The sequence below is a fragment of the Bos grunniens genome, chromosome 4 (genome assembly GCF_055505025.1).
Source record: "Bos grunniens cultivar Pamir isolate PY7600 chromosome 4, Bosgru_T2T1.0, whole genome shotgun sequence".
NCBI lineage: Eukaryota > Metazoa > Chordata > Mammalia > Artiodactyla > Bovidae > Bos > Bos grunniens.
In genome coordinates, this window is record NC_141168.1 from 28,601,191 (window position 1) to 28,623,198 (window position 22,008).

General features: G+C 35.3%; 1 protein-coding gene across 4 annotated transcripts in view; it reads left to right on the forward strand.

The window, feature by feature from the left end:
• Positions 1 to 22,008, forward strand: part of ZNF800 (zinc finger protein 800) — a 185,081-nt gene that overhangs the window by 141,625 nt on the left and 21,448 nt on the right. For 3 of the 4 annotated variants that reach the window (XM_086395786.1, XM_086395784.1, XM_086395785.1), the window contains exons 4-5: positions 10,469 to 10,612; positions 12,791 to 14,483. In XM_086395786.1, the coding sequence (XP_086251912.1) occupies positions 10,469 to 10,612; positions 12,791 to 14,483 (1,837 nt within the window). Of the gene's footprint in view, positions 1 to 10,468; positions 10,613 to 12,790; positions 14,484 to 15,704; positions 17,496 to 22,008 lie in introns of those variants that run through there. The other variant, XM_086395787.1, reaches the window with a different exon arrangement.

A 22,008-nucleotide genomic window follows, 5' to 3' on the forward strand; every position in this document is an offset into this window, starting at 1 on the left:
TGTAACTCACCATCTCCTACCTAACCCTGGAGTTTCACTGTCTTTAGTAGAGCATGTGATAGAAAAAAGACTTACTCTAGCCCTGATATCTTCACATATATTTGTTTAGCTTTTCTTTCCATTATATTACTATAATAATGGATATATAATAAGTATATTTGTGCAGTTACAATCCAGCACTCTAAAATAGGTATTGCTCACTAAGTATAAGTGGTTGAGAACTATTAGAAGTCCTACCAGTAAGGTCTTAGGTTGTTGTGATTCTTATATCCGCTTGTCCACCACTTGTGGATTTGGCTTCTTTGACATTATAGGGTATTAAATAAAGTATGAACTAGCAAACGCACGTGACTGATGGACACCTAAGTGACGGATATCCTAAGTTTAAGGATTAGAATACCTTTTGTTATTATTTTAAAGGTTACTATATCTTAATGAAAAAATTCTGAGATTCAGAGAATTTATATGAAGCCACTTGTATTGATGAGAAATTTTTTAAGATATTTATTTTAAAATCATTTTAAAGAGAAATAGTATACATTTGATTTATTTTAGGATTCTAAAAAATAGATTGTTCCTTTAAGTTAATTTCTGACTCTTGAGAGTCATTTCTTAACACTTTTCATCTGTAATCCTCATGGCGTTGCTTTTATGTATTTAAATCAGTATTTCATGTATGCTATAACAAATACCTGTGCTCATGCTGGATGGTGGTGTAACATATTTTATTGTGTTTTTTTATTGCCTTTTACTTTTGATAATTGCCCTTGGTTAATGGAAATAACTAATAGGTCAAATTCTCCTATGGTAAATACAGTTAAAATTTTACTAATTAGAGGCAACATTTAAGTATGTTTCTGGCATAACAGGAAAATGGTTAGTTTTTAATTGCAGTAAGAGTTTCTGTTAGCTACTTTTAGTACAGAGATAAAAATTCTTTTTGTTCTTTCTCATATCATGGAAATGAAGATAATAACTTCACACTTAGTTATATTCTTCGCCTTAGGTTTCTTTTTTAAAAATTTGCAATTTGAAATTTTACTGTATCAGTTTATTACAATGTTATTTGATTAAGAAGTTAAAATTGTTTCATTTATTTGTGCTTTATCTTGAAAAAAAATTCCTTTTCAACAAGATCTTGTACCCCAAATATATATATTTTTTAACCTTGGAAGGTGAATATTTAAAAATGAAATTATTTGTTTTCTCACTGCGCTGTTGTTGTATTGGTTTTCTGTGTTTGCCATTTCTTTACTAAGATTAAGGAAGGGACTGTGAAATGGATAATGTGCTCTTTCTAAAATGTCTCTGGCAAATTTGCCTTCTGAGCTTTTTTTTTTAACAAATTTTGAAAATACTATAAATTCTAAGTACTCAATTATTTAAATTAGAGATGGTTTAGAAATACGCTAAATGGTACAAAGAAACTAATTTTGGATTAAAAAAGACTGTTTTACTTCACTAGTGTATCTCATAGCTAAGTAATTCTGATTTCCTGAGGATAGTAATCTCTTACATATCTGGATAATCTCAGGTCTCCTAAGGTAGCTCTTCTTTAGCACAGAGGTATTTAAGCCTCTGCTGACTGAAACCTTGGGAGGATGAGGTAGAAGTTTGGACCACATGACAGGGTCTAAGATACCTTGTCATTTTGAGACTTGTAGGTTTCTCCCAAGCAGCCCCTCAGTGACTAATCTCTTTCTAGGCTGTTTCCATAATGGCTTGGTTACACACATTTCATTTAAAGAGCTATAGTGGTGTTTTGTATCTGACAGATAATTGAAGATAGAACTTTGAAGTCATGCTTTTGCTCTTGTTAACATTCAGAAGCTCAGCCAGGTTGTGCAGTAATGATGTGTTAGGATATCTCTTAATCTTCAAGCTCAGATAGTTGTCTTCAACTCCTGTATCAGCTCTGTTTAAGGGATTTGTGGTCTCCTGCCTATACCGGGCTCTCTGTGACCTGGTATTAATTCCTACCTAAGCTGGAAGTTCATAAAAGGCTGAGGAAGGAGTTGACTTAACTTTTTAGGTCCACCAGCCTCATGTGTGCTGTACTGATTGGTTGTACTGACTGCTTGACCAGTTTTGACTCATTTTCTTTGCTTCCTACTTCAGCTTTTGCTTTGGACTCTTTCTCTGGCTTTAAATTACAAATACTTCTTGACTTGTAATCTCTACTTTTATCTGCTTGACTTAAAAGTTAATCTGAATAGACTTCTTTTTGGACTAGGTAATATATGTATGTGTGCGTGCTAAGTGGCTTTAGTCATGTCCAATTCTTTGCAACCCTATGGACTATAGCCCACCAGGCTCTGTGCATAGAATTTCCCAGGCAAGAATACTGGAGTGGGTTGCCATTTCCTATTTCAGGGGATCTTCCGATCCAAGAATCGAACCAGTGTCTCCTGCATTGCAGGCAGACTCTGCCAACTGAACCACCTGGGAAGTCCTATGTAATATATACCTGTGGCTTAAAAATAATAATACAGAGATATGAAAGGATATACAGAAATATAGAAATAAGTATCTTTGCTCAGATAGTACTAATAACATGGTTTGTGTCTTCTTCCAGAGACCCTCTACCCATATATGAGAATATATCCCTTAACTTTCTTCCTGATACAAGTGGTAGCTGACTGGGTATTTAGGTATCTTTGGCTTTAAACAGTACATTCTACTGTTGTTTTGACATCTGTCCATATATAAATATCCTATATTTTTTAGAAGGCTGTCTGTTTTGCACCTACCTACAGCTTTTCTACTCTGAAATCTCTGATGCTTGGGTGACTTGAGACAGGCTGTTTGCTCTGAAGCCAGGATTCAGGTACTACCTGGACTATTCCCTGCCTTTTGCTTGAGCTTTTCTGTAGTTCTGTCAGTACTTCTAGGATCATGTCAGTGACTTTTTGTCTTCCAATTTTCCCTCCTTTCTATTAACTTTAAAAAAAAAAATTGAAGGTGAAATATAGTTGATTTATATTGTTATGTTAGTTTCTGGTATACAGCAAAGTGATTCAGTTATATATATGTGTATATATGTATATTCATTCTTTATCATATTCCTTTCCAGTTTGATTTATTATAGGATATTGAATATAATTCCCTGTGCTATACAATAGGATCTTGTTTATCCATTCTTTATATAATAGTTTGTATCTGCTAGTCCCGAACTCCAAATCCATTCCTCCCTCTGTTAACTTTTATTTTAGCTTCCTTCTTTTCCCATCCTCTCTGCCCAAACTAAAACAAAATTTTAAATAACAAAAAGATGTATTTCCATAACATATATAAAAATTGATTTAATTGAAATTAATATTCTTTCTTCGTCTCATAGTCTTCTGGTAGAGGCAAAGAAGCTGTGGTATGCCGTAAGGTTAGAGACAGAAAAATGGGAAGAGGGGAGGATTGTTCAGTATTCAAAACTGGCCCTTAATATGAAGTTGGCATCTTTTTTTTGAGTTTTTGAAATATATCTCTTTTTACAATATTATACAATTGACTTGAACAGCATAGGTGTGAACTGCATAGGTCCACTTTTTGTGGATTTTTTTCGGTAGTAAATATTACAGTACCAGATGATCCTTGGTTGATTGGGTTGAATCCCAGGATGCAGAACTGAAGATATGAAGAAAGGGAGTATAAGGAGGACTGTAAGTTATATGTGGATTTTTGACTGCATGGAGAGTTGGCATCCCTAACTCCTGCATTCCTTCAAAGGTCAACTGTATTATAGAAAAAGACACTACCTATAGAATACACTACTACGATGTGCAAGAAACAGTGTCTTTTTTGAATCTTAGGGAGGAGTAAATTATAGTGAAAAGTGAGAATTGGCTTTGTGTGATGTTTGCTATTGTCGTTATCTAACTAAATTTTAAGTTTGGTCTTTAGTTTCTTAGAGATTTTGTTTGTTTTTTACTGCTAAAGTGACATTTCTCTGAGTTAATGTAAACTGTGACTGGATGGTGATGCCCAAGTCCTGATTCTGTAAGCAAAAGCTTGGGATCAAAGTATGACTTATCAGAGGTACATATCTGCTGTATTACATGATGGATTTTTTTGCTTTTAGTTGATACATAGCAATTGTAGGAAATTTAAAATCAGATTGCATATTTTGGGGATAGATAAGAAAAATGTAGCTTTATTTTATTTGTTATTACATTCATCTTCAAAGCATCTCACCTGAGGCTGTGTTCCTAGGAGAGCAGCCATTCGTGTTGGTTTGGGAATTTCTCAAGGGCATAGATCATATCCTTCACTTTCATGTCTTCAGTGAATAACATTATACCTGGTATTTAATAGGTGTTCAATAAATGTGTGTTAGACTAAACAAATGTTTCACCAGATAGGCACTAAAATAATTTCATTCTGCTTATAAATTTATTATAGCATGTTGCAGTGTTCATAATTAACTTAGTAATTTTTTTTTTAACCAACCCTTGTAGGTAGTGGTTTTAAGAGAACAATTTTGAAGTTTTCTTATATTAAGGATGGATGATCAGTTAGAAATTCCCTTCATACTGGTCTTGGAATTCAGCAGGTGTGACAGGAATTACAGATTTGCTTGCAGTGCTGGGAATGATATTGTGGTTCAACAGTCATCCTAAAGAAACTGAGTTCATGTGTGAATCAACAATAAAGCATACAGTATACTATTTAAAAACTGTTACTGATGCAACTTAAAACCGTTATTGCTGCAACTGATATGTTGTTCATTGAATGACCAACATATCAGTATATTAAGGGAGAAGAGGAAAGCTTCTCTTTGTTTGGGCTTCCCTGATGAGCTGGCTCTGATGGTAAAACATCTGCCTGCAGTGTGGGACACCCAGGTTCAATCCCTGGCTTGGGAAGATCCCCTGGAGAAGGAAATGGCAACCCACTCCAGTACTCTTGCCTGGAAATTCCCACGGACAGAGGAGCCTGGTAGGCTACAGTCCATGGGGTCACAAAGAGGCTGGACTGAGAGACTTCACTTTCATTTTGTCTTAACTAAACAACTTATATTTTATTAAAAGATGTGGATACTATTTTTGAATGTAAACTATGCTACAGCCTCTTCAGAGGATTGTCTCTTAGTACAGAAGAGTTAGAATTAATATTATGTTACGTCAAGCATCTGACATATAACCTAATGTGAAATTGAATACTGATTCTTTTTGAAAAAAAAATTTTTTTAAACGTTTATATCAGTATATACAGTGTATTTTACTTTAATTGCTAGCACAGGATTAAACCTTCGATGAGGTTTAAATTTTATTGAGCGCGCATTATGTGTGAGAATCTGAAATGTTCATTAATTAGTTACAGGCGTCAAAAGCCTTCTCTTTGGAGGGCTGGTTTCTCAAAAGATACTGAATTGATGATCTACGTAAACGGTTTGTAAGTAGTATGTAGTGATTTCTAAGATGATTTAAAAACCTAAGGTGAGAAAGAGAGTTATCAATATAGGAAAAGGAATAATTAGCAGTAAGGCAGCACGGCTCTCTTTCTCTCAGGATTAAGAGTTGTGGAGGAATTTTTGTTGCTGTCTGGGTGAACTTTGGTTGCTGTCTTGTCTCTTTTTTCAGGTTGTAGTAGGTTTTAACTATTGGCAGAGGCACAGTTGGTTGGCTGTGTCAAACTGTTAGTGAGCAAAGCAATCAGAAAATGGTAGCTGATTAGAATAAAGCCATTATGTCCCCATGGGAAACCAACAAAACCTTAAATGGTAACTGAAACCAACTTAAGGAATAACTTTTACCTGTGTTTATGAAATGAGGGCACATCTTATTTTTCTCATTTGTAATACATATAAGCAGAATTGGAAAATCACTCAGGTCGCATTTTTGACTTTCTGGTTAACTTTATACAGACTTTTAAAAAAATTTATAGGGAAGATTTTCTTAAACCTAGAGAGAGCTCACAAGTATGTCTAACAAATGCCCATCAGGCGTGGTCCTGAAAGCTGTGAATACAGTGGTGAACACCAAAGGTATCTTTTCTGCCCTCTTAGAGTTTCCAGTTTAATGGAGATAAAAGTAACTAATCACAAAATAGTGAGATAATATAGTATAGGTGTACAGGGTACTCCAGGAGTATAGGGGAAGAATTCTTAACAGGAAACAGGAGGGGTCTGAGAAGGCTTCCTGGATGAAATGACACCTAACCTGGAATCTGAAGGATTATTAGAAGTGGGCCAGACCAGGGAAATAGGGAGAATGTCATAGGCAGAGAGAAGGAAACATAGAAGGCGTGAACAGTGAGAGAATTTGGTGAATCCAAGGACCTGAAAGAAATTTGGTTTGCTTGGATCAGCACAACTGTGTTTGTGTGTGTGTGTGTGTGCATAAGTGGTGTGAGGGTGGTAGAGTATTTTTTGTGATCTGATAATTAAGATTAATTAGTCAAGGTTAGAATCAAATACCTTTTTTTTTTCTTATGGTTGATTGAGATAACCTGGTAGATGATACCTGATTTAGGGATGCAGTCTTAAGTTTTCACAAGTAACGTTTTTTATGTATAATTTCATGTTGTACTTTCTAGTCATAGCTAAACCTCGTTCAGATTGTTTCTGTGTCCTTCAATCCTTTTAAACAGTGTAGTATCTTTAAAGGCAGAATTGAATTTGTAGTATGGGTCTAGCTGGTTTTTTAATTTAGGATTAAAATATGCAAAATTTTCCCATGTTTTCTTCTGTCTGGTAATACACTCACCTATACTTACTAAGAATTATATGTAGATCAGTTACACAGGTTTATCTAAAGTGTTTTTTATCATCAGCCTACCTCTCATAGTTTGTCCGTCACTTATAAGGTTAACTATGAACTAAATATATTAGCAGTTTATTGCCAATATATTTTGTAATGTGAAATAGACTAGAGAAGTGTACGTGTGTGTGTGAACTTACTTTTACACAATGAATAATATCACAGTTATCTTCTGAATCTTTTAAAATATATGTTTTCTGGTTTTGTGGTAGTATGATCTGGTGAAATAAACTTTGAATTGGATTTAGGAAGTGGTAGAAATTATTTCATTATATATATATTTTTTCCTCAGTAGAAATCTGGATTTATAATTTAATTCTTCTGGAATTTAGGTTCATATTTTCTTTCATATTCTCCGAGATAGGTTTGGTTTGTTTCATAAGATGAATAAACCAAAGTGCACACAGCTTTAAGGTCACACAGCTAGATGATATCAGAATTGGAATCTCTAAAGACTTAGTAAAGTTATGATAATGTGGTAATCTTTTTGCAATAAAAATTTGAAGGCTAACGTCTTCAAAATGATGATAAAATGCAACATGATGAAAATTAAAAATTAAAGGTAAACAAATTGCAAAAGATTGAATCAGAAATGCTTAACTTTTATGGATCCTACAGTATTAATTATGCTACTGAGATTGTGTTTATTCTCTAGTAGTCCCAGAGCTTAATAGTCACTGTGCATCTGGATAGTCTTCATGGTATTTTTCAGGACTCTTCTGCTTTTTTCCTATTTAATTCAATATTTTTATCCTTTTTTTTTTTTTTTTGAAGAAACTGAAGGCTCATTAATTAGTGAACAGAAATCAATTTTGTCCATTTGCCTGTGTCAAAGACCAGTAGGAAGTAGTGACAAAAGAGGTTCTATTTGTGTTTTATTTTAAATACTTCAGGAGTGCTTGTTGCTGTTTATTTTCTGCCTGCCTTTTGATCTTCGGTCATAATGGTTAGATTCTGTAGATAAGTGGTTTTCTTCAATGAATATTTATTCAGTGTTATTAGAGCTGAGAACTTTGTAACTGTAATAAGACAGGCTTGGTCTTGGCCACTTTGGAATTTATAGTCTAGTGGAAGACAGGCTTTAGTAGTTCTGTGAATATTTAATTAATTGCAATTAGGGTGAGTATTTGAGGGAGAAAGGCTTTGGATAAATTTCTAGTAGTATTAAGACACCTAAGCAAAATTCAAAACCATGGACCAAAGATTCTTTACTGTCCACTAAATGATCATAATCCCATCTTGGCCCAGAACCGCAAGTAGTTTGAGCTGAATTTAAAAAGAAAGGCACAGACAATCTTGTGAGACAGTTTTGACCTTCTTTAAGTAATCAGGGGGAAATGTGTTACTTCATGTTTGCTTCGTAGTACAAAAGAGAGCTGGAAGAACCAGCCAAAAACTTGGGTTGAGGTGGCATTTAATTCTTCTGTACCACTCCAGGTCTGTTGCATCAGAATCTCCAGGAGTGGGTCATGTACATTTTTATTACCAGGTCATTGTGATGATCAAGCAGATATTAGAACCATTGTCAAGACATCCCAGGAGTTGATTGGCTGCTGAATTAGAAAAAGACCATCAGTTTCAGGTGTCCTAACATCCAAGTGATAAAATTTTGCTTAGAATGTAGTTTATATTTTTAAGTTTTTTTTTAAATTTTATTTTATTTTTAAACTTTACAAATTGTATTAGTTTTGCCAAATATCAAAATGAATCCGCCACAGGTATACATGTGTTCCCCATCCTGAACCCTCCTCCCTCCCCATACCATCCCTCTGGGTCGTCCCAGTGCACTAGCCCCAAGCATCCAGTATCGTGCATTTAACCTGGACTGGCAACTCGTTTCATACATGATATTTTACATGTTTCAATGCCTTTCTCCCAAATCTTCCCACCCTCTCCCTCTCCCACAGAGTCCATAAGACTGTTCTATACATCGGTGTCTCTTTTGCTGTCTCGTACACAGGGTTGTTGTTACCATCTTTCTAAATTCCGTATATATGCGTTAGTATACTGTATTGGTATTTTTCTTTCTGGCTTACTTCACTCTGTATAATAGGCTCCAGTTTCATCCACCTCATTAGAACTGATTCCAATGTATTCTTTTTAATGGCTGAGTAATACTCCATTGTGTATATGTACCACAGCTTTCTTATCCATTCATCTGTTGAATGGCATCTAGGTTGCTTCCATGTCCTGGCTATTATAAACAGTGCTGCGATGAACATTGGGGTACACGTGTCTCTTTCCCTTCTGGTTTCCTCAGTGTGATGCCCAGCAGTGGGATTGCTGGATCATAAGGCAGTTCTATTTCCAGTTTTTTAAGGAATCTCCACACTGTTCTCCATAGTGGCTGTACTAGTTTGCATTCCCACCAACAGTGTAAGAGGGTTCCCTTTTCTCCACACCCTCTCCAGCATTTATTACTTGTAGACTTTTGGATCACAGCCATTCTGACTGGCGTGAAATGGTACCTCATAGTGGTTTTGATTTGCATTTCTCTGATAATGAGTGATGTTGAGCGTCTTTTCATGTGTTTGTTAGCCATCTGTATGTCTTCTTTGGAGAAATGTCTATTTAGTTCTTTGGCCCATTTTTTGATTGGGTCATTTATTTTTCTGGATTTGAGCTGTAGGAGTTGCTTGTATACTTTTGAGATTAGTTGTTTGTCAGTTGCTTCATTTGCTATTATTTTCTCCCATTCTGAAGGCTGCCTTTTCACCTTGCTAATAGTTTCCTTTGATGTGCAGAAGCTTTTAAGGTTAATTAGGTCCCATTTGTTTATTTTTGCTTTTATTTCCAATATTCTGGGAGGTGGGTCATAGAGGATCCTGCTGTGATGTATGTCGGAGAGTGTTTTGCCTATGTTCTCCTCTAGGAGTTTTATAGTTTCTGGTCTTACGTTTAGATCTTTAATCCATTTTGAGTTTATTTTTGTGTATGGTGTTAGAAAGTGTTCTAGTTTCAAAATAAAAAAAAAAGGGTCATACATTATTGAATTTCTCATCTGCAACATTAAACGCTAGAATATGAGAGGAGAAAAGACAGACAGTCTAATATAAATTATTATTCTTATGTGAAGGCATAAGAAAGAAATAGAATGCATGAACCCCTATGTTCATCACAGCACTATTTACTACAGCCAAGACATGAAAGCAACCTAAATGTCCATCGACAGACGAGCAGATAAAGATGTGCATATATACAGTGGGATATTACCCAGCCTTAAGCAAAAGGGACACAGACGTATAGAACAGTCTTTTGGACTCTGTGGGAGAGGGCGAGGGTGGGATGATTTGGGAGAATGGCATTAAAACATGTATTTTACCATATGTGAAATGGATCACCAGTCCAGGTTCGATGCATGATACAGGGAGCTTGGGGCTAGTGCACTTGGATGACCCAGAGGGATGGTAAGGGGAGGGAAGTGGGAGGGGGGTTCAAGATGGGGAACATGTGTACACTCGTGGAGGATTCATATTGATGGTTGGCAAAACCAATACACTATTGTACAGTAATTAGCCTCCAATTAAAATGAATAAATTTATTAAAAAAAAAAGAATGTAGTTTATAACTTATTTTTGAGTATAGTGTGGTAGATAACTGGCAGTGCCTGCATTTTGTTTTTAAGGTGTAAAACCACACTTTTGGATTGTCAGCAGTGATTTTCCAGTTTAAAAGTACATTTTAAAGTTACCTTTGTGTTCTCTTTTTTTCCTCAGGAACTAAACAACTTAAGCATATTTTATTAAAAGACGTGGACACTATTTTTGAATGTAAACTATGCCGCAGTCTCTTCAGAGGATTGCCAAATTTAATTACCCATAAAAAATTCTACTGCCCACCAAGTCTGCAGATGGATGACAGTAAGTTGTATTCATATGTTCCTTTATGTGTTTACTGTTTGTTCTTACACTGTAGCTGCACATTCAAATTAGAATGGTATCAGTACCTGGTTACAGATGACTTAGTGATGGTGAACAAAATAAAATACTTGATTCAGTGTCATATATTTGGTTTCTTAGAGATAATTTAATATCTATTTTTTAATATCTGTCATTTGGATTTTGCTAAAGACAAATGAAGTTAGATTTTTACTACGTTTATTTGTATTAAAACATTGGGTATTGTTTTTGAATGTTTATGTGAATTACACCGTTTATATTCAGAATTTTTGTAAATTAAAATATTGATGCTTGATAGGGGTGTTTGTATTTTTACTTCTTAGCAGCTTGTTACCAGATATGACTCACTGTTTACTTAGATTCTTCTTAAGTAAATGAGAAGGTTGAAAATAGAGCAAAGAATGAGTAAATAAATTGATTTTTGGGGTATTGTGGAGAGCACTAAAAATATTTGATAATCTTTCTAATGTTTTCTGGGTCTTGAAGATCAGTTTTATTCTCAGTGAAATTGACTTGATATGTCATTTTATCAGAAATTGGATTGTGTTGCAAGCTAACCTGAAATCTGAAATAGCTTTATGTAATGAAGGCAGGTAGTACGCTAATGAAGTTTTTGTGTAACCAAGTGTTTGTTGAGTTAAGTATATTGTCTGTGTATGATTAAGTTGCAGTATATGTAATGATACTATTTTCTTGCTTTAAAGAGCTAACATAAATTCCGTAAAGTGTTTTATTAAGTCATAGATTACTTTCATTGTTTTTTGTTCAGGGATTTAACTCTTGTGGACTTAACAAAACATAGAAGTTATTTAGTCAGTTTGATATTTCAGTTACATTGTGGACTTTGTGCATTTTTCAACTTTACCTTTTGGGGATGGGAATGGAGTGCAAAACTGCAAATAGCAAAAGTACCACTTTAATTATTAGCATGAAGTGATTTAAAATATAGGAAATAGATGAAACAAAAATTTCATATTTGTCTTGAAGTTTTTCTTGCCCCTGTTAGATTTTACTATACTTCTTTTATCCTTGAGATGTAAATGAAAAGGCAGTCTAGAAATTAGTTTCAAATCTAACCTTGCAATTAAGGAACTAGTAGGAATTTAATTAACTTTCTGGTAGTTATTCTGTGTTAGTCTTTGGTGTGGACTAAAGTTTAGTTGAATTTTAGAGGGAAATAGATAAATGGATTTGCTGATTACTGTATATTCTTCTGTAATACTTATTCTAGAAATACTTCTGTGAAAGTATTCTTCTTACAGACACTACTTTATCCATTTTAAAAAGAAAGATTAGTAGACCAGAAGAATGATAAGTCATTTTTTGATTTCTAAGTGGTTATCAGATTTGATACTGTATTTGTAGCTAGATTTTAGCATTGTATGTAGGAACATAACCAATATTAGTCAACTCTGTTACAATAGAAATGTTAGGTTGCCTACAGACAGAGTAATTATATTGCACAATAAAATAAAACTAGCTCTGTTTTTGGAATTAATTTGTAGTTTTTAATCATTGGTTTAATAGAATTGTGCCATGTTAAGACATGTAATAGGACTGAATTTAACAAACACTTCTATACATCATCATTTATGTTTCTAACTTTTCCTATAAAATCTTTTTCATTTTCCATAAGATGTTCAAATGTCCCCATACAATTAGATTAGATTATTATGGATTAAGTTAATAGGAATGCTGTTATGTTTTCTAAAAAAAAAAAATGATTTTTATACTAACATACTTCATGGTATTTTATCCATCTTGGGTTATGAGAACTTTTGACTTTCCTTTGCTAGCCTAAAAATATGAAGTATTATTTTTATTGTTTGGGATACCCATCTGCTTAAATATTTTATATTAAGGGCCCTTAATATAAAATTATATTAGAAGTAGCTCTTCAGATTGTATCTATTCCTTAACATTTGTGTACCATGATGAGATTTTAAATTAAAGCAAATTTTCATTTAATCAGTACTAGTTTTTTAGCCTCATAAAATACTGAGAAGTAGATAATACTCTTGTAAAAATAAATACAAATTAATAATAAATTTTAAGACAGGTTAATAATACATGTAAAAATATTGGAGGACTAGAGCAGGCTAATTATTTCAGATTAAAATGTTGTTTTTTCCTTAACAGACCTTCCTGATGTAAATGATAAACAAAGCCAAGCCATAAACGACCTCCTAGAAGCCATATATCCAAGTGTGGACAAGCGAGAATACATTATTAAGCTAGAACCTATAGAAACTAATCAGAATGCAGTGTTTCAATATATTTCAAGGACCGATAATCCCACTGAAGTCACAGAGTCAAGCAGTACTCCTGAACAGCCTGAAGTTCAAATACAGGAAACTAGCACTGAACAGTCTAAAACAGTTCCAGTTACAGACACAGAGGTGGAAACTGTAGAGCCCCCTCCTGTTGAAATTGTTGCAGATGACGTTGCACCTCCATCTGATGAACAACCGCAGGAATCACAGGCTGACTTGGAAACTTCTGACAATTCTGATTTTGGTCACCAGTTGATATGTTGTCTTTGTAGAAAAGATTTCAATTCCAGACGAGGTGTTCGTCGTCACATTCGAAAAGTACACAAGAAAAAGATGGAAGAACTAAAAAAGTACATTGAAACACGAAAGAATCCAAACCAGTCCACTAAAGGACGCAGTAAGAATGTTCTAGTTCCATTAAGTAGGAGTTGTCCAGTATGTTATAAATCATTTGCTACAAAAGCGAATGTAAGGAGGCATTTTGATGAAGTTCATAGAGGACTAAGGAGGGATTCAATTACTCCTGATATAGCAACAAAGCCTGGGCAACCTTTGTTCCTGGATTCTGTTTCTCCTAAAAAATCTTTTAAGACTCGAAAACAAAAGTCGTCTTCAAAGGCTGAATACAATTTAACTGCATGCAAATGCCTTCTTTGCAAGAGGAAATATAGTTCACAAATAATGCTTAAAAGACATATGCAAATTGTCCACAAGATAACTCTTTCTGGAACAAACTCTAAAAGAGAGAAAGGCCCCAATAATACTGCCAGCAGTTCAGAAATAAAAGTTAAAGTTGAACCAGCAGATTCTGTAGAATCTTCACCCCCTTCCATTACCCATTCTCCACAGAATGAATTAAAGGGAACAAATCATTCAAATGAAAAAAAGAACACACCGGCAGCACAGAAAAATAAAGTTAAACAAGACTCTGAAAGCCCTAAATCAACTAGTCTGTCTGCTGCAGGTGGCCAGCAAAAAACCAGGAAACCAAAACTTTCAGCTGGCTTTGATTTTAAGCAACTTTACTGTAAACTTTGTAAACGTCAGTTTACTTCGAAACAGAACTTGACTAAACACATTGAATTGCACACAGATGGGAATAACATTTATGTTAAATTCTACAAGTGTCCTCTTTGCACTTATGAAACTCGTCGGAAGCGTGATGTGATACGACATATAACTGTGGTTCATAAAAAGTCATCCCGTTATCTTGGGAAAATAACAGCCAGTTTAGAGATCAGAGCTATAAAAAAGCCCATTGATTTTGTTCTAAATAAAGTGACAAAAAGAGGCCCTTCGAGAGACGAAGCAAAACATAGTGATGCAAAACATGATGGCACTTCTAACTCTCCTAGTAAAAAGTACGAAGTAGCTGATGTTGGTATTGAAGTAAAAGTCACAAAAAACTTCTCTCTTCACAGATGCAATAAATGTGGAAAGGCATTTGCCAAAAAGACTTATCTTGAGCATCATAAGAAAACTCATAAGGCAAATGCTTCCAATTCACCTGAAGGAAACAAAACCAAAGGCCGAAGTACAAGATCTAAGGCTCTTGTCTGGTGAGGAACAGTTAACAGAGTTTTGCTTTATTTCCCCCCATCGAACTAAAACAATCATTTGACCATAATTTATAGCTGGTTCCATTTTAACACGTTTGCTTCCATATATCTTATGGCAATGGGAACTGCAAGAGTAATGTGCATATTGCATTTACCTCTTCAGTGACCTTTATTCCAATGGCTTGGGAACAAAAGTTAACTTCAGAACTTAATCTTCCACAGGACAATGCAATATAGTTATAGATAGATGGCACAGGGTCAGTGATTTCCTCTCAATGTTGTAAAATATATACATTAATATTGGCTTATGTTTACAATAGAAGTCTTCTGTTTAACTAACTTTGCACAGGTTTAATTTGATTCAGTGACTTAGTCTACTAATTAATACATTGTGGGAAAGTTAAGTATATTAGAATGAATTTGTGAAGGCGATAATTATAGGAAAAACGTCTTTTGAGGCACTGTAATTATTGTAAAAATTAATCTGTGATGGCTAAATAAAGTGCTGCACTCAGAAAAAATACAACCCCCAAATTGAATTTAGAACAATTAGCATTTATTATTTACGTTTAACATAGTGCTTCCAGGCAAAGGGGAAAACTCGATAAACAAAAGTTTGGATTATTTTTCCTTTTCCTTGGAAGTATGTATTAGTTACCGTGTTTTAGTTTTGATCTATGGAAAGTGATTGTTTAGGTCCCAGATCCTCTTTATTTTTACCTTTTTGTTTAAATAAACTTTTGGTGATCATTTCAGCATAGTTAATATTATTAAGTAGGTTTTTTTTTCTTTTTTTTTATGGTTTTGTGTTGAAAAGTAAAATCCCTATTGGGAAAAAAGAAAATAATATTACTTTTTTAGAGGGTTTTGGAACAAATGTAGATTTTTAAAAAGCAATATAAAATAAGGCGTAGACTCCCTGTACTTGTTTTTGTAAATCTCCCTGTATTTTTAAAGTTTACCTTTAGTACCTGTGTCCCTCGTATTAAGGCATTTAATATATTTAATTAGTATTAAGGTAGTTTTGGATTCAGGTTCTAAAGCAGTATACTTAGTTTGAGTGCTGAGTAGGTTAAATGTTGTGGTTTGACTATCACACATTTTTTTTGTGTGGAAAACTTGAGACGAAACCATTCTTTAGAAGTCATTTATTGTAAAATTCTAAAAATAAGGTTTTATCGGTAAACTCAAAAGTGTTCATTTATTCCCATTTCTCCTCAGATAACTTCAAGTGATGTACGAAAAGGTTTGGAGTTCATTTTTGTGGAAAGACTTTAAATTGGTGTTAGAACCACTAAACATCTTCAGATGGTACTATGAGGAAAAAAAGAAAAAGTTTTGATAAATATATGACTGTAACTGCTGTTTCTGACTAAAATAATAACCATCTAACCACTTGTTTCTAAGGCACTGCCTCTTCCAGCACTTTCAAGTAGCTGTGACATTAAGTACTGTCATCACAATCCATCAACTAACCACCCTTGTGCATTTGGTCTACGTTTTCTACACAAATGGTGCAAATTTTGTTTTCCAACAGTTTGTTGATTAAAGTGATCAACAACCTGAACAAAATATCACCACTAGTGATTTTTAATTAACAAAGACTTTATCTTAGTGATTTTAGTTTTGTTCCACTTCATTTGGCAGAATTTTTATCTGGATTGTACAGATACATAATTTCCTAGTGAGTGTATGTTAGGACCAAAAGATAAATTAATATCAGCACATTATAAATATTTAGCCTGCTAAATATTTGTAATTATTTTTACATCCATTTATTTCTAACTTGTTCTACAGCACTTAAATGTTTGCAAGTTTCATTCTAAAATTTATACTACAGGAAAGTTGCAGCTCATTTTCACCCATGGATCATCACGTTCTTCATTTGTAAACATCTGAGGTTTTTATGAAAATTAAACATTCCCCTGTATTTCTTTAAATTTCATTCAAAGCACTTTAATGGTAGATGCAACTTAAATTTTCAGTTTTTTTTTTTAAAGACCGCACATTTACTGATGTTAATATGAAGGCAGTAGTAAATAGCTTACTGAAATTTTATGGATGCAGACAATCCCTGCACAACCACTTCTTACAATATTAGTTTATTTCTTTAAATACTGCTAAAAAAGGAAGATTGGGGTGTAAACCCTGCTTTTTCCCCCTCTCCCAAGTAAAATCTTAGATGACTACTTTAGATAATATTTGATTCCTACTGAAAAATTTAAAAAATAATAAATTTTTGTCCATTTTTGTAATCAAGATTTTAGGGAAAACAGAAGTACATCTATCTTTAATGAAATATTGGGCAGGTTTTTGTGTATCAATATTCTGTATTTTTTAGGGAATACTTTATTTTTAAATAATTTTTAGTAATTTTTGTCAAATTATAATTTTAAAAGGTACAGCAGGAGAATATACCATGTTTTTATATAGGTTCACATGTGAACTTAGGAGGGACCCTGTCCATCTATATACTTTTTATATAAAATTTAAAATGTTGAAGATCCACAAGGTCATAATAAAATGATTTTATAGCTAGAAAAGCATTTACCCTTCCCAGTGCTTTGCACTAAAATATACTGTGAAAGGAAAGTAGAAAGACTGTAACTTGCTGGAAATGTTCTATATTGAATGTACACGTGCTCTTGTTGGAAAAATGTACTATATGTGATGGAAATAAACAAGACTCGAAGTTATTTCAGCTAAATGTGCTTCAGCGAAGGTGCATTGGTTGAAACTTAAATGTTTTATTATCAAATTTAAATTTATTCAGTGACTGAGCGGCTACACTTGAAATTTATCCTGATCGTTTTATTTTTAAGAGTTAGAGTGATAATTTCTCTTTAATTTAAAAACAGATTTACTTTTCCACATATGGAAAACTTGTACTTATAGGTCTAACTTTAATGATTAATAGCATAATATATTTAGGGAACTAAATGTGTAGGTGTTATTTCATTTATAAACCATCTTCATTAGTGGCACATTATTAAACCTGTATGTTTGACTTTTGCAAGGTGTTATCTTTTATGCATTCCTACACACACAAGACATATTCCAAAGATATTTTTCCAGACTTAACTGCCTATAACAAACGGAAAGATAATGAGGATTCCTAAAAACCTTGGGGTAGCTCTTTGCTGCAGCTTCCCATGTGTATGCCAGCCTTTTCCTTTCTACTTTACTTGTTAAATCCTGTAGGGAAGAAAGAGAAATAGCCTGATGCTTGTGGAGCCCAATTGCAGCAATTCCCTTCCTCCACTCACTTGTTTTCACAGGACCATTCACATAGTTTGTCTCCTCAGTCATAACATTAGGGCCACAGAGCAGGAATTTAGGAGGGAGCATCAAGGGTTCCAAGGACTATAAAAAGATTTCATCTGGGTCATAGAGTTAAAACAAAACAAAACAAAACACCACTATGTCAGGACTTGTCCAAATTAGAAGGGCCTGGAGAGATTAAGAATATTTTATCATAGTAGCTAAATTAATGGATCATGGGCGACATAGGAGTTAGAGAACTCAGACCAGTTAAGAAGAGTAGAATGAACACGTAAGAAGTGATTAGAAATTCTTTGTTCTTCGTATTCCTTTCTGGTCTTCATCCTTAACTTTTTGATTTTATTTTGACTCTTGGGCTTTGTCATCTCAAGAGGATCAGGCTTTAGGCTTTTGAGAAAAGGCCTAAGAAATTTGTGCCGGAAGCTTTTTGCATGTAGGCTGTATAAGCAAGTATTTGTGGCACTTTTTGTTGTGGAGTGAGGGGGAGTAGTGGTTAATCAGGTAAAGAACTATCAAGAATGCCTTACTTTAAGATCTATCTCTGGGTACAAATTATCTACCTTTGCTGCTGTTTGATCAACAGTTTTTCTATAGAATTCAACTTACTTCTTCCCTGAAGATATCTTTTACTCCTAAATTATATTGGTGGAAGAGGAAAAACAATAAAAGGTATGGCTTGCACTTCAACTTTTTAAGTTTGTATAGTGCAAGTGAGAACTGGATGAGTATGGCTGACACTAAGCAGGTGGTTTTTTTGTTTATTTTTTTATTTGATCATGATGTGCTACCTGTGGGATTTTAGTTCCCTGACCAGGTTTCAAACCTGGGCCCTTAGTGAGAGTGTGGAGTCCTAACCATTAGACTGCTGTGGAATTCCCTAAGCAGGTGTTGATTGTTTAACATTGCAGATACACTTTGAATTCACAGTAACCATTTTTGCGGTTCATGTCCCTCCCCCCGCCACCCCCACCCTTTCTCCCTGCTTCAAGAACAAAACCTTTTTAAACAGTGTGTACATTCTTAAATAATAATAAATTATCCATCCTTAATTTTTAGCCTAGTTTTATTTATATACACACATAAAGATAGGATTTTGCTCATATATATATATATACACACACACACACACACACACAGACATGTATATAAATTTTGGCTCATGTATATATATACCCCCATATATATAAAATTTGGCTTATGTATATATACACACACCAAATTTTCAGTTGACACCTTGCTTGTATTGTTGAAAAGTACCTTCACTTTAGGAATGTGTATTTGTTACATTGCTTTATGGTCAGTAGGCTGTTCTATTCAGTTTGCTTTAGAGAGCCTATGGATGCAGTGAATTGAAGTGAAGTCGCTCAGTCGTGTCTGACTCTTTGTGACCCCATGGACTGTAGCCTACCAAGCTCCTCTGTCCATGGGATTTTCCAGGCATTAGCACTGGAGTGGATTGCCATTTCCTTCTCCATGGATGCAGTAGTGGGGAAGTTTTATGGTTTTGCTATGGGTTTGAACTTGTGGGTATAGAGAGAGAACTTTCCCAGTAGTTGTTACGGCAAGTAGATATGGAGATACAGGCCCAAGTAAGTATCATTTCCTCCTGTGAAGTAACAAAAGATGTCTTCAAATGGCATGACCACTGAGAAAAATTTGAAATGCTTCTGTAACTGCAGAAATTAGGTCTCCAGATTTCCTGTAGTGGCCTAGAGAAATAATCTAGATCCTTAGGAGTTCTAGAATTTACTTTTCTAGCAGAATCTTTAGATTACCAGGATTATGATTCAGACAGGGTCTTATAGTTGACCTCTTGCTGAGCTGTAAGATATGGGCAGCATGAAGTTGGCTGTGCTGTTAGGCAAAATCCTTTTCTATTCTGTGGTATTCTTTCCCTCTTCTCTGACTTTAAAAGCTAATGGAAACCTCAAGATGGAAGAGGAGTAAGTATCAGCAGTCTTAAGATTGGCTAGTAGTTGTTTCATTTCTAAGGCATTTGGCCCATGACAGAATTGTAGGGAAAAATGTTTCATTTAAACTGGGCTTCCCTGGTGTTTCAGCAGTAAAGTATCTACCTGCCAGTGCCAGAGATTGGAGGAGGAAATTACAAACCCAGCAGTATTCTTGCCTGGGAAATCCATGGACAGAGACCTGGTGGGCTACAGTCGGTGGAGTCACAAAGAGTTGGACATGACTTAGCAACTAAACAAGAACTTTGGCTTTTCTAACTTCCAGATTCTTTCCTCTTCTCCCTTATAATTTGTTTCTGCACTCTTTTCCTTTGACCTCTTGTGAGCTTCTCATTTCAGTTGAGTTCAGTTGCTCAGTCGTGTCCAACTCTTTGCAACCCCATGAACTACTGCAGCACGCCAGGTTTCCCTGTTTTCCATCACCGACTCCCAGAAACTACTCAAACTCATATCCATCGCATCAGTGATGCCATGCAACCATATCATCCTCTGTCGTCCCCTTCTCCTCCCACCTTCAATCTTCCCCAGCATCAGGGTCTTTTCCAGTGAGTCAGTTCTTTGCATCAGGTGGCCAAAGTATGGGAGTTTCAGCTTCAACATCAGTCCTTCCCATGAATATTCAGGATTAATCTCCTTTAGAATGGATTGGTTGGATCTCCTTGCATTCCAAGGGACTTTCAAGAGTCTTCTCCAACACCACAGTTTAAAAGCATCCATTCTTCGGTGCTTAGCTTTCTTTATAGAGTTCAACTCTCACGTTCATACGAGACTGTTGGAAAAACCATAGCCTTGACTTAGATGGACCTTCGTCGGCAAAGTAGTGTCTCTGCTTTTTAATGCTATCTACGTTGGTCATAACTTTTCTTTGAAGGAGGAAACATCTTTTAATTTCATGGGTGGAGTCACCATCTGCAGTGATTTTGGAGCCCCAAAAAATAAAGTCTGACACTGTTTCCACATGAAAAATAAAAGTCTGACACTGTTTCCCATGAAGTGATGGGGCCAGATGCCATCATCTTTGTTTTTTGAATGTTGAGTTTTAAGCCAACTTTTTCACTCTTCTTTTACCTTCATCAAGAGGCTCTTTAGTTCTTGTTCACTTTCTGCCATAAGGGTGGTGTCATCTGCATATCTGAAGTTAATGATATTTCTCCCGGCAGTCTGATTCCAGGTTATGCTTCATCCAGCCTGGCATTTCACATGATGTACTCTGCATATAAGTTAAATAAGCAGGGTGACAAAATACAGCCTTGACGTACTCCTTTCCCAGTTTGGAACCGGTCTTTGGTTCCATTTCCAGTTCTAACTCTTTTTTCTTGACCTGCATACAGATTTCTCAGGAGGCAGGTCAGTTGGTCTGGTATTCCCATCTCTTGAAGAATTTTCCATAGTTTGTTGTGATCCACACAGTTAAAGGCTTTGGCATAGTCAATAAAGCAGAAGTAGATGGTTTTCTTGGAGAAGGCAATGGCACCCCACTCCAGTACTCTTGCCTGGAAAATCTCATGGACGGAGGAGCCTGGAAGGCTGAGGGTCAGACACAACTGAGTGACTTCACTTTGACTTTTCACTTTCATGCACTGGAGAAAGAAATGGCAACCCACTCCAGTGTTCTTGCCTGGAGAATCCCAGGGATGGGGGAGCCTGGTGGGCTGCCGTCTATGGGGTCGCACAGAGTCGGACACAACTGAAGTGACTTAGCAGCAGCAGCAGCAGATGGTTTTCTGAAACTCTCTTGCTTTTTCGATGATCCAGCAGATGTTGGCAATTTGATCTCTAGTTCCTCTGCCTTTTCTAAATCCAGCTTGAACATCTGGAAATTTGTGGTTCATGTACCGTTGATGCCTGGTTTGGAGAATTTTGAGCATTACTTTGCTAGTGTGTGAGATGAGTGCAATTGTGTGGTAGTTTGAGCATTCTTTGGCATTGCCTTTCTTTGGGATTGGCCCAAAGAAAACTGACCTTTTCCAGTCCTGTGGCCACTACTGAATTTTCCAAATTTGCTTGCATATTGAGTGCAGCACTTTCACAGCATCATCTTTTAGGATTTGAAATAGCTCAACTGGAATTCCATCACCTCCACTAGCTTTGTTCAAAGTGACGCTTCCTAAGGCCCACTTGGCTTTGCATTCCAGGATGTCTGGCTCTAGGTGAGTGATCACACGATCATGGTTATCTGGGTCATGAAGATCTTTTTTGTATAGTTCTTCTGTGTATTCTTGCCACCTCTTAATATCTTCTGCTTCTGTTAGGTCCATGCCATTTCTGTCCTT